Here is a 12641-nt window from a genome sequence, read left to right on the forward strand (position 1 = left end):
GCACCCTGGAGGCCATGCTCCCTGGGGGTGTCTGCAAGCCCCATCCAGGCAGCCAGAGTCCGCGCCCCAAGTCACATTCTCCTGGGGGCTCCCAGTGGGCACACAGAAGGCCAACAGGTGGGCCAGGAAATTTCTGGTGACTCCAGGTTCCCGCTCTCCCACCCTGGCCTGCACCATGGCCAGCTCTGTCCTGCATGGTGGACATGGGCTCTTCACTCATCCCCAGCACCTAGTCTTACCATGGCAGCCAGGCTTAACCTGGTAAAATGTCCATCAACACATGCTCCACACCCCTCCCCCCTCAGTGGATCCCAGGTCACTCAGGGTAAAGGTCACTGTCCTCACCACATCTTGCAAGGCCCTACCTGACCAGCCCCTTCTGTGTCCACAAAGTCTTCCATTACCTGCCTTGCTGGGCTTTCACCAAACCTGCCTCAGGGCCTTTGCACTTGCTGCTCCCTTTGCTTAGAAAATTTTTCCAACATGGACGATTCATTCCTGCAGCTCTTCCTGGTCTATCCAAATGCCACCCCCCCACCCCGACCCGCCCTGAGAGACCTCTCCTGACCCCTCTGTTAGCGCCGTGGCACCTCCCAGCCACCCCCAATCCAACCTTCTCTCCCCACTGTCTCACTACTCTAGTCTCTATCTGAGATACTACATCTTCTACTGGCTCCCATCCCTCCCCCACCAGAACGCAAGCCCAAGGACTCTGTGATGGGCTTACTGCCATATTCTGAGCAAGCAGAACAGTGCCCGGGCCCTAGCACCCGTGCAGCAAACATCACCCGCTACCTGCTGTTTGCTCTCCCTCCTTCCCTCACCCTGCAGCCCGTGGGTCGCGCCCCCTCTGCCCCTAAATGGTACAGGATCAGGCTGTTTTCTGGGGATCACAGGCTCCTCCAGGACTTCGATCACAGAACCAGTGAGAGACAGACTCTGCATTCACACCCAGGCTGTGGAACTCCAGTGCCCTAAAGCTGCCACCATGACTCCACCAGCTCTCTGTAGCCACTGCCTCCGTACCCACAGACTTAACCTACTATGGACTGAGAATCCTCGGGGGAAAATGGGCTTGTGCTGAGCATATAGACATTTTTCTTCATTGTCATTCCCTACATAATACAGTACAGCAACTATCTACACATAGTACTTCCATGTATTGGATATTATAAAAAACCTGACATGACCCTAATGTGCAGAGGATGTGTGTAGGTTTTATGCAAATATTATGCTTTTTTAAAGCTTTTTTTTTTTTTAATTTGAAAGGCAGAGTGACAGAGAGAGATCTCCCATTTGCTGGTTCACTCCCCAAATGGCTGCAAATGGGGCTGGGCCAGGCTGAAGCCAGGAGCCAGGAACTCCATCTGGGTCTCCTACATGGGTGGTAGGGGTCCAAGCACTTGGGCCGTCTTCCACTGCTTTCCCAGGCGCATTCATAGGGAGCTGGGCTAGAAGAGCAGCTGGGACTAGAACCGGCGCTCCAGTATGGGATGCCGGCACCCAATGATGGCCCTGGTACTACGCGATTTTGTGCAAGGCACTTGAGCACCCATGGATTTGGGGTCCCGGAGCCAATGCCTCATGGAAACTGAGGCGTGATGTTCTACTGTGACTCCTTCTTGGAGCTTCACACACAAATGCTCAAGGCCAAGTTAACAGGAGGAGGGTCTTCATAAAGTTCACGGGAAATACGCACCGTCAAAAAAGCTATGCATTGATTTCAAAATATTTCCCACCTCCATAGACTTATCTTCTAACTTCATTCCCACCACCTTTTGAAGTGCCTCTGCACAGTCTTCCAAGGGCACCTTCCCTACAGTCTCCGCAGACCTAAGGACAGCTGGCTTCCCCTTGACCTTGGCACAGGGTACCTGCTGGACCATTGCTAGTTAGCAAGAGCACAGACATCAATGAAGTAAGGGTCACCAACGAGACGGTCAATTCAAGGAATTTATATTCAAAAATCTCCTGAAGAAGACATATAATTTTACAAGATCATTCGTCATAGCACCAAACCCAATATTCCTTAATAGAAAACAGTCAAATAACAAATACTCCAGCTAATTTCCCACCAGTATAAATTATGCAAATAGCCATTTATATCTTAATTTACAATAATCAATAAATAAGAGTACACATTCATACAATAATGTTTTACAAAGTCCCCCCCCTTTTTTTTTTTTTACAAAGTTGCTTCTAAGCATCTACTAAACAGACAAAATAATCCTTGTACTACAAAATAACATCTCACTTTTCCCCTCAACAGTTCTCCTGGAGCTCTCAGTAAAAAGTCTGACAGTTAAGCCCTGCCGTGACATCACAGTAACATTAATACATATGTTCAATGTATCCGGGAGCCCAGCACAAATAAGACATCGGTCACCCTGCAACGCGATGGGCTCTGACACACTCGCGACTGCAGGCTTCGTAACGCGCCCCCACGGCGCAGAGCGGGGAACAGCCATTCCCTGTCTTGCTGCTGCTCTTCGGCCAGTATCAGCCGATGCGAGTGACGCAGGCTCCCTGATCCGGTCCACGCTCAACAGCAAAGGGCAGTGTCCTCGTCAGCACAGCTCCCCGCAGGCGCCGCTCCCACCTTCAGGGCACCGTCCACAGACACGCCAGCCTCGGCTGACGCTACTGCCACGCGGACAGCTGTGACTCCCATCTTGGCTGATGGGCGTATTTCAAGCCTGTGCTCGTGGATGGGGAAGAGTCTAGTCGTTCACAGCTATGTACTCCAGCAGCTGAACTTCCGAATCTAAAAGAAATTCCCTGGGAGTTGAGTCAACCTCAGACGCTAACTTGAGACAAACTCCACCCTGGAGCCCCGAGAGGCAGATCTCCCAGGTTCTACTCCAACCTGCATCCCCCACCGTGAACGGCCAGTTTTCCCAACTCTTCCCAAAGGCACCTTTCTCATACATAGCAGAGATGCAAAGCTCTAAGTCCTGGAGCTCGCTTACATATAGAAGGGCACTCATTTTAATAGGCCACTCAAGGAAACACAAAAATAAACGTGCTAACCTTTGGATTGTTAAACCTAGAGAGGTCTTTTTAAACGGCAACTACAGGTGAGCAGAGCGCAGATGCGGGTGTTCCTGATCCCCAGGCCGGTGCGGTCCCGCTCCCCACGGCACAGGCACTCCCAGAGCTCCCGCAGCCAGTGTCTCAGCGCTCGCGTGACCTTGGGAATGCCACATCTCCTGGGGTCTGCTCCCATGGCAGGAGCTCACACAGAATACGCTCCTCTGGAGCCTAGTGGGGCTCAAAGAGGTGGCTACTGCAAGTGGGATAAGCACGTCCCGTGAGGGGCCAGTGCTGTGCACAGCAGGTTAAGCCACCGACTGTGACTCCGGCATCCCATGTGGGCATCAGTTCAAGTCCCAGCTGCTCCACTTCCAATCCAGCTTCCTGCTAAGGCACCCGGAAAAGCAGCGGAAGATGGCCCAAGTGCCTGGGCCCCTGCACCGACACGGGAGACGCAGATGAAGCTCCTGATTCTTGGCTTTGGCCTGGCCCAGCCCTGGCATTTGGGGAGTGAACCAGCAGACAGGTGAGCTCTCTCTCTGCCTCTCCTCTCTCTCTAAATCTAGCTTTCAAATAAATGCAAAAAATCAGTTTTTAAAAAATCCAGTGAATTTTCTATTCTTTGGTACCAATGCAAAAATCACAATTTTTAAACTTAAAACAAAGGAAAAATAATGATCCCTGTATCAGAGACCAACCAGGGATGTCTTCATCCATACAATTCAATCTCCATTCGCATATATACAAATTTCTAAATATTTATTTATGTATTTCAAATGCAGAGAGGGGGGTGGGGCAGACAGAATGTCATGTGCTGGTTCAGCTCCCAAAACCGGTAACAGCCAGGGAACCAGGGCTGGGCCGGGCCGGAACCAGGAGCCTGGAACTCAGTCTGGATCTCCATGTGAGTGGCAGGGCCTCCACTACTGAGCCTGCCAGGGCGCACCGGCAGGGAGCCGGACGGGAGGCAGCGCTGGGGCCCAAACCCAGGCACTGCAATGTGGGAGGCAGGGCGCCGGGTGGTGACGTAACTGCTTTCCAAATTCCTCCCCACGCCCACCCCTCCCCTCCCCGCAATTCAACCACGCTCTGCCCAGGCATGCTCCGCTCTGCTTTGAAGGAGAAAGCCCATTTCCTACTCTGAGAAGCAAGTGCTGGAGGAGGCTAGAGGAACCGCTGCGAGCGGGACACAGCCAGCTGAAGTCCCTGAAGAACCCTCTTTCATTTTAGACGCTGCGATTTTGCTGCGCCGGGATCTTTGGAAGCAGCCACCTTGGCTGCAAAGTCACAACCATTGGCTCACACATGGCTGGGATTTCCCTAGTCCTTTCGATGTGAGTAGGAAGGGCAGCCTGCTGTAGCTAGGATGCGGGGCGGGGCGCCAACAGGTGCAGGGGACGTCGAGGTGACAAGTAAACCTTATTTTCCCACCCACAACTTGCCAACTGAGCCAAAGTCTCCAAGAACCAGCATTTCACTAGGGCACAGCTGTTTCCTGAGCATGAAGCTGAGAGTGAAAATCAATGTTTGAAAATCAGTCTCCGCGTTCCGTTCCCGCTTCTGCCACTCGCCAGCTCCGAGCTACAACCTCGCTGCTCTCCCATCCTGTGCTTGGGTTTCCTCCCTGAAGTTAACACCTCCCATGACCATGGGAAGGTTCAAGTGTGTCCATGAGTATACGGTGGCTTAAACGTCCTCTGGCGAAAGGCAAGTGTTTCAAGTTCAGACAGGGCGGCTGGCAGGAAGGTGTGGGACTGGGGAAGCCATGATACACTGAACGCTGGGAAGAGATGCGGTCATCGCCCGGGGAGGTGGGGCGTGGAGAGTGAGGGCTCCTACGAAGCCTGCAAGCTCACTGTAGGCTGGCAAGGAAGGCCCGATCATTAAACAGGTGTATGCTGAGTGTGTGCCCTGCACAGGAGCTCAGGTGGAAGCCACCAACATGCCCACTGCCGCCCCCAAATCCAGCGACAGAGCAGGGATCCAAAACCAGATCTGGCTGACCCCAACCTGCCCTCTCCCCCAGTGCCAGGACGCCTCCCGAAGAGCTTAAAAAACAAAAACAAGGCAATGGTTCATCTAAGGAAACCCTCGCAGGCAGCAGCTACTTGGCGTCCGAGTGTCAGCAGGGTCTCAGGACCACGGCTTGCTGAGTTGCTGTGTCTCTTTAAAAACAACTCGGCCAAACAGCACAGAATACTGGTTGTCTTTTTTCCCACGGGGGGGAGTATTTTCGGCACGCTGCTGCCACGACCTTGGCTAGAGACAACTGCTCGCTGCTGGGTTTCTCTCAAGGCTCTCTGCACACGTGCTAAGCATCCTCACGGCCCGCAGGGCGGCAGGTCCAGAATACTCAGCTCAGGGAGGCTGGCGGCCTCTGGCAAGTCCAGGTCTCTGTTCTGCACCCCACACCCGACCAGGCACATCCCGGGCCCCGTCCCGCACACACCAATGCAGTAATGACAAGGCCCAAAGGCTACCATGGGGCCCTTAAAGGTCAGAACAAGGAGAGCCGGGTGCTGGGGGGGGGGCACGAAGACTCACAGGGGGAGTGGGAGAGTCTGCTTGCACCTCGGGCCACCTGCACGACTGCTCGCCCTGAGCTCACCTGTCTGCTCTGCTGACTTGCTCCTCAGGAGATGCCCATGAGAGGCGCCGCCCACACCAACTGACGTCACGGGCAACCCGTGGCCGCCCCTGGCTTCAACCGCCCAACCCAGGTCCAGGACCTGGAGGTCAGAGCAGCCCTCGCCAGCGGGCTGGGCCGGGAGAACAACTCACGATGCAGGGGCGGCTTCCCCAGATGCGGTGTCAAACGAGGACCACAGCTGGGCTCCGGCGTCCTGGCAAGAGCGTCTCTGGGGAGGCTGTGAGCAGCCGTGGTGGCCGGAAGCTCCGGCACAGCCCACTTCTGGGACTCCAGAGGAAGACAGGTGAGCGGCGCAGAGCGGGTCCCTGGGGAAGGGGGCTCTAGCAGAAAAGAAAAAGAAGCCACGCCTCCTCCAAACTCCACTGCTGCTCCTGGAGCCTCTCCCGAGGTTTAAGCAAAAGGGTGCAAGAGTTCACGGCGCAGCTGCCCTCCCGGACAAACAGAGAAAGAGGACAGACAGGCAAAAGCAGCCACGACCGACGCGGACGTGTGGGGAGGCACGTGCTCCATTAGCTCCGGGGTGCTCTGGGTCCTTGGCGAGTGGGGGAGGGAGGGTGCACGCAGAGTTCAGCAGCAGCCGCTGGAGGCTGTCACGTTGGAGATGTACTTGGGAATGAGTACGGCCCACCCGAGGCCGCCAGCCAGCGGAGCGTGAGTCACCCCCCTTCCTGAGCTCCCGCCTCTCATGCCTTAGAGGCTGGGGACCCTCACACCCTCCCCAGGGCTCTCAAATCATCAGTGACTCACGGAGACCCACTGTGCAGGCTGCTCCAATGCTTCTGACCCTGCCACCAAGCAGCAGGCAGGCACTGCAGGGGGCAGGGTCCCCATGCTGAACACACACGACCGGGCACGGTACTTCTTGTCCCAGGCCCTGGGGGGAGCCCCTCTCCCATGACCAGGCAGCCCACGACAATCCTGTAGTCGCAACGAGGGCAAGACACAAACTTCCAGAAGGAAATGCCGGCCATGTTCCAAGCATCAGCCAACAGAGAACCCAAACCGTTGCTTCGTCGGCAAACTCGTTTCCTAAATGAAGTGAGGGTAGCAAAGAAAGCCCCAGAAGCCATGTGGCTGCCCCAGACTGAGTGTCATGGGAGGCAGAAGATCCAGGAGGGTTTACCTGGTGCAGGAGGCAAAGCTGTGGCGCCTGCCTGGAGGAGGGGCAGAGGTGGCCTCTGCGGGTCAAGTCTGTGCTCATGGGTGGTTTCTGCCCAGTGGCTGCCGATTTTGAAATTTCCCAAGGGTGTGCTATGGCTGCTGCAGCCCCTGTGTATGTCCTTCTTTGCCAGGTGGGAGAACAGTGGAAATAGCTCTAAAAAAAAAATGGGTTCCAGAGAAAAAACCTGCAAATACTGACACCTAGTAGGGTTCCCTAGTAGTGAGTCCAGGTGCCCGCCTGCTGGCCTTAGAGCAAAGGCCACAGCTGACACACAGAGCGCCCACTCGGCTTCTTGCTGCCTGGCTCTTTTTTTTTTTTTTTTTTTTTTGACAGGCAGAGTGGACAGTGAGAGAGAGACAGAGAGAGAAAGGTCTTCCTTTGCCGCTGGTTCACCCTCCAATGGCCACCGCTGCAGCCGGCGCACCGCGCTGATCCTGGCAGGAGCCAGGAGCCAGGTGCTTTTCCTGGTCTCCCATGGGGTGCAGGGCCCAAGCACCTGGGCCATCCTCCACTGCACTCCCTGGCCATAGCAGAGAGCTGGCCTGGAAGAGGGGCAACCGGGACAGAATCCGGCGCCCCAACCGGGACTAGAACCCGGTGTGCCGGCGCCGCAAGGTGGAGGATTAGCCTATTGAGCCACGGCGCCGGCTGCTGTCTGGCTCTTAACTGGAACAGCGCTACGGCATGAGCAGATGTCCCAGCAAAACCTGGGACATGAGACTGAGCCCACCCAGAGAACGGCGACTCTAAGAAAAAAAGGCGCAGCAGGGAGCGGCACCGTGCGTGCCCCAAACACACGCACATCCATAGAGAGACACGGGAGCTGCACAGGACACTGGGTAACAAAGCAAGGAGCAACCACAACGTCTCACCATCAAAATCAAATCGGACATTCCTCCTAGGGAAGATAAAGCGGGACATTCTTCGGGGAAAGCGGACCAGGAACATAAAGAGATGAGAAGCAGAAAAGATACAAATATAAAAGGATCCGCTTAGGAGGTTCCACACTGGAACAGCAGGCAGTCCAGAGAGAAAGAACGTAGCTACGAGTAAGACACCTGCCAGGGAAGTCAGCCCAAGGCGCAGCAGCACCGGACCCGCACCAAGGCAGCGCAGGCAACTCCAAGGAGGAGACTGGGAGCGCTGCCAGGGAGAGAGGGGCAGCTCAGCCCCTGCCGAGGCCCAGGGACCAGGACAGTGGGGGCGGGGCGCCACCTTGCACTCAGAACTCTATGCTCAGCCACTCGTGGGTAAGGGCACAAGGAAGACAGGAGCTCACATGAGGATGGCTTTTTTAGACTTTTGAGACTGAGACTTAGGCTGCAAAAATTTGAATACTTAACTTGCAATCCTGCACTCCCTTTCTTCAGGTCACTAAAAAGTCATGGAGGGGGGAGGGCATCACACACGCTCCTCAGACGCCCGCAGTGCTGTCCACACCGCACCCTAGGGAGATCTCCCAGTTACCGTGCCGCAGCCACACTCAGGGTGCCGGCAGGGCTCAAAGGCTCATGACCGCGACAGCAAGTCAGCCGATGTTTCCACAGGCAGTTTAACAGGAGAGGGTGAGCTCATCATGTAAAAGTGCAAAGCAACAGCTAAGAGTCCAACGTTGTAGCCTCCAGGGAACCAGAGAAAAGCCTCACCTGCAGAGGGGTGGCCTGTCCCCTAGCCTCCCGCATCCAGCCTCACCCAAGTCAGCACAGACTCAAATGAGATGTCTGCCCTTCAAAAAAAAAAAAAAAATCAGTTTAGTGCCAGCCCGATCCTAAGGACTTCCAGGCACAGCGCCAGCGGATGTTCTCAGCAATGTTGCAAGTTGTCGATGGAGATTTTTCTGAATGGGGTCTGGACACATAACAGGAGATGATTCACTCTCGGGTCAGCTCCTCCCCAGCTCATCAAACAGCTAACGTAGGCAGGGATCCAGCGGTGCCAGGGTTTGCAAGGATCACACACGCACTCGTGACCATCTGCACCTCTGAGCCTCCCACAACACCAGGGGCTCATCAATTAGCTCCTTTTCTCTCAGCCTCTGGGATGGACTCACTCCAAGCTCCCAACAGCTCATGGCCAGGGGACGGCCATTCTCTCGGCGAGGGCAAGCCGAGGGCTGGACCACATTCAGGATTGGTGGCGAGGCCAGATTGGGCTGTCATCCATGCAGACAGGCCCTCCTGCTGGGATTCTGCAGACTTGAAACCTGCTCCTTGGCGTGAGCGAGGCCCTGTGATTCCTGGAGTGAGAACACTAGCGGCTTGTGGGTGACAAGGCCGGCCGGGCTGTTCCAGAGGGAACAGGCGCTGAGGTTGAAGGCGAACACTACCTCTTCATGGGCAGAATACAGGAGCAAAACTAAGGTTGACAGCTGGCCTACGATGTTAGGATGTGCTAAATGAGGACGTTTTATCCAGCCATTTTATCTTTGTTTCAGATATTGGTGCGTGGGTGGAAGTTATCTACCAGAGGTGGCAGCCCCAGCCGGTGTGCTCCTTCAAGTTTGTCCCTTGTGGGCGGTGTTGTTGGCCAACCTGCTCTGCCACCGGAGCTGGATTAAACAAGCTGCCCCCAGAGGCCTCTCCTAACAGTGCACCATCTTACCAGGGGGGCCTACCACGTGCTTCCTGGGAGGTGGGGGCAGGGAGCAGCACACGGTCTCCACTGACCTGAGTTTTGGCAAGAAAAAGAGGATAGGGAACCAAGGCCATGGAAAGTGCCAGCGGGGGGTGGGCTTCCCTCCTCGCACGGCCCACCTGCCCTGTTCACTCCCGGCGCTTTCCCAGAAGGCGTCTTTGAGAAACCCATTGCAACCAAGCACCAAGGACGTCCACGCCACGAGGCAGATGCACACAGCAGCGACCCCAACATCAGCGTCCAACATCAGCCCCGCCCCTCTCTAGTCCTCCTCCAGGTTCTTCCCTGTGGGACCCTGAGAACGAGACAGGAGTCTCAGGAGCAGTCACCGAGGCTGAGGGGTGGGAGGGGGGTCTCAGGGCCCACCCCACCCAGAGCTCTGCTTTCAATGCCACGTCTAGACTGACCCCCAGATGGAAAAGAGTTGAAAATCCCCGCTGTTTCCAATCCAATCAACACAAGAGTGAATTCCAAGTGCACCCCACCACCCCGAAACCAGGGTGCGCAAAGTGGACCGTGGCTGTGACATCGCCTTCTCCGGCTTCCTCGGTTTTACCATTCCCTGGTCGTGCTTGTCCAGCGATCACCAGGTGGCAACAGGCGCCAGGGCCCCACAGCTCCACTCACACACCATCCTGGAGGACGGGTTGGCAGGTCTCCCACAAGCAGGGGCTCAGCCTGGGACCCCCCATCCGAGAGCCCCTTAAAAACCTGCATTTGCGATGAGCTAACATCTGGGTTTGGGCTCCATCTTAGTAAGGATGGTTACTCTCCGACCAAGCCGGGCAAACCCACCTGCGCAGTTCTGGGCACACAGTCCAGGAGAAAAGCATGCTCAGGTCTCGCCAAAGGACAAGGAAACAGGAACCCGCAGCAACAACAGGGGGAGGCAGGACCCCGCCCAGACCCCGAGATATAAAAGACCCCTCCCCTGCTCAGGGTCCTGTCTCTTTATTTTCCAGACACACTTCAGAGTCTGTTGACATCCAGCTGTGGGAAGAGCAGCAGACAGTAAACCAGGAGCCACAGGAAGAGGATGAAATACACCAGGTCCGGCTGCTGCACCAGCTGCGTCAGGGAGTCGCTGTGCGGGCTGTGCGTCCCCGGCGCCGCGGCTTCGCCCGAGTTGTCGGCCTTCCTGCAGGACACACCGCAGAGGACGGCAGTTACAAGCGGGTCCCCGGAGGGCAGACTCCACCCAGCACCACCCGTCCCCCGCCTGCCGTGTGGACCCCAGGCAGGGGGCTGGCTGCCCAGGAAGCCCCAACACTAGGAGGGGCTGTTAGCCCCACTCTACAGATGGGCAAGTCGAGACTCAAGGGTGGAGGCTCCACAGAGCTGGCACCTGGGCCGGGGTGTAGCACCACGTGGACGCGGGGGACCCTGGGAGTCATCTGAAGGAACAGGGCTCCCCCGTGACACACGCTGTCAAAAAAGCCGGCTCAGGCAAATGAACCAAGGCAGGCCCCACCCCCACCCCACCCAGCTAGGCTCTGGCTCCGTCATCTTTGCAGTCACAACTAGACTCCATCTGGTCAGCTTTAGCTTCCTTCTGTAATTTTGCAGGCAGCTCGGTGGTGGACAGCAGCCGCAGACCCAAACTTCCACAGAGGAAAGGGGCAGTGGCCCGGAGCTGCCCGGAGGGTCCTTCAGTGGTGCGTGATGCGGATTGGGGGGAGTTCAGACCACATCCCTCCAGCTACCCCGAGAAGCGGGGCAGGCATCAAACATTCGCAGCCAGCAGCACACCCAGTGCTGCTCAGGCAGACGACGGCCGGCTGACTGCGCTGCCTTCTCTTTCTTTAAACTGTCTACACAGCGCCAGCATCCCATACGGGCTGGTTGGAGTCCCAGCTGCTCCACTTCCCATCCAGCTCCCTGCTAATGCACCAGGGACGGCAGTGGAGGACAGCTCACATAGTTGGGCCCCTGCATCCACGTGGGAGACCTGGAACAAGCTCCCGGCTCCCGGCTTCCGTCTGGCCCAGCCCTGGCTGCTTGGCCATTTGGGATGGAAGATTTCTCTCTGTGTCTCTCCCTCTCTCTCTGTAATTCTGCCTTTGAAATAAAATACATCTTTCCAAAAGATTATCAATGTAAATAAGTGTAAAGGACATGTATTTTTTATTCCCAAGGCAATAAATGCTTGGTGTTGAAAGCGTGGCCAGCGCACCTGCACCTGTCAACCTTGCAGGCTCGACCTCCCCCGGCCCCGTCCCACACAGCCAGAGCTGCAGCCTCCCTGTGAGCCTGTGCGGCCCTGCTGCCAACCAGTGCGTACATTTCCATCCTGGGGCGGGACAGTGAGGGTCAGCTCCCCTCTGTTTGTCGGACTGTGGGGAGGAGGCTGGCGGTCCGAGGACCACACTCCCAGGGGCTGGGCACTACTCAGAGGCAGCGTTCTGGTGCCCATCATGTAAGCCCCTCCCCAGGCCCGTTGGAATCCACAGGAAAACAAAACCCAGACGGCCGCCGCGTGTGACGCCGTGGCTGGAGCGGGGACGAGGCGAGCTCAGAGCGGCCGGGTCGGGCGCGCGCCCTGGGTCTCCCGGGCTCTGACGGGCAGCCCTACTGCAATGGGCCTTAGAGAAGAGGGCTGCTAGAAGCCCGACGGGAAGAAATACTTTCATGGACATCCTGGCTTGCTTGCACTCCCTCTTCAGATCGGCTCTGATGCCATAAAACTGTAAAATCAGCTCAGTGAGCCTCTCAGTATTGTACCTGTAGTGGTGACAGAACAAACACGGTGGTCAGGGCACAGCAGGCTACGGCCTCAGCAAGCCCGCTCCCGCCTCTCCGGGCTCTGTGGGCACACTGCACATCCGGCCGGGGCCGGGGCCGGGGCCGGGGCTGGGACCGGGGCGCGGGAACTAAGCTGCCGCCTGTGACGCCAGCATCCCACGTCCCGCTGCCAGTTCAAGTCCCTCAGCCAGCTCCTGGGAAGGCTGTGGGTGAGGGCCCAGGTCTTTGGACAGCCCCGCCCAGGTGAGAGACCAGGATGGAGTTCCTGAACTCTGGTTTCAGACTGGCGCAGCCCGGGTTATTATAGCTATTTGGGGAGTGAACCAGTAGACAGAGGATCTGTCCCTCTCTCTCTCTCTCTCTCTCTCTAATAAATCAATAAACCTTAAAGAAAAGGATGCTGCACTGCGTAAATGCGGC

General features: G+C 56.6%; 1 protein-coding gene across 6 annotated transcripts in view; it reads right to left on the reverse strand.

Moving 5' to 3' along the window:
- Positions 1-1935: 1935 nt before the first annotated feature.
- The window catches only part of CLMN (calmin), a 103428-nt gene continuing 92722 nt past the window's right edge, over positions 1936-12641 (reverse strand). For 4 of the 6 annotated variants that reach the window (XM_089322476.1, XM_070065585.2, XM_089322475.1 and 1 more), the window contains one exon: positions 1936-10617. Coding sequence is in view for 4 of the 6 variants with exons in the window: in XM_070065585.2 (XP_069921686.2) it covers positions 10449-10617 (169 nt within the window). In the remaining 2 variants the exon portion in view is untranslated. Of the gene's footprint in view, positions 10618-12103; positions 12201-12641 lie in introns of all 6 variants that reach the window. The other 2 variants (XM_070065583.2, XR_016226653.1) reach the window with 2 other exon arrangements.

This window comes from Oryctolagus cuniculus, chromosome 20 (genome assembly GCF_051225735.1).
Source record: "Oryctolagus cuniculus isolate XC-2025 breed Fujian yellow rabbit chromosome 20, ASM5122573v1, whole genome shotgun sequence".
In the NCBI taxonomy this organism is placed as follows: Eukaryota; Metazoa; Chordata; class Mammalia; order Lagomorpha; family Leporidae; genus Oryctolagus; species Oryctolagus cuniculus.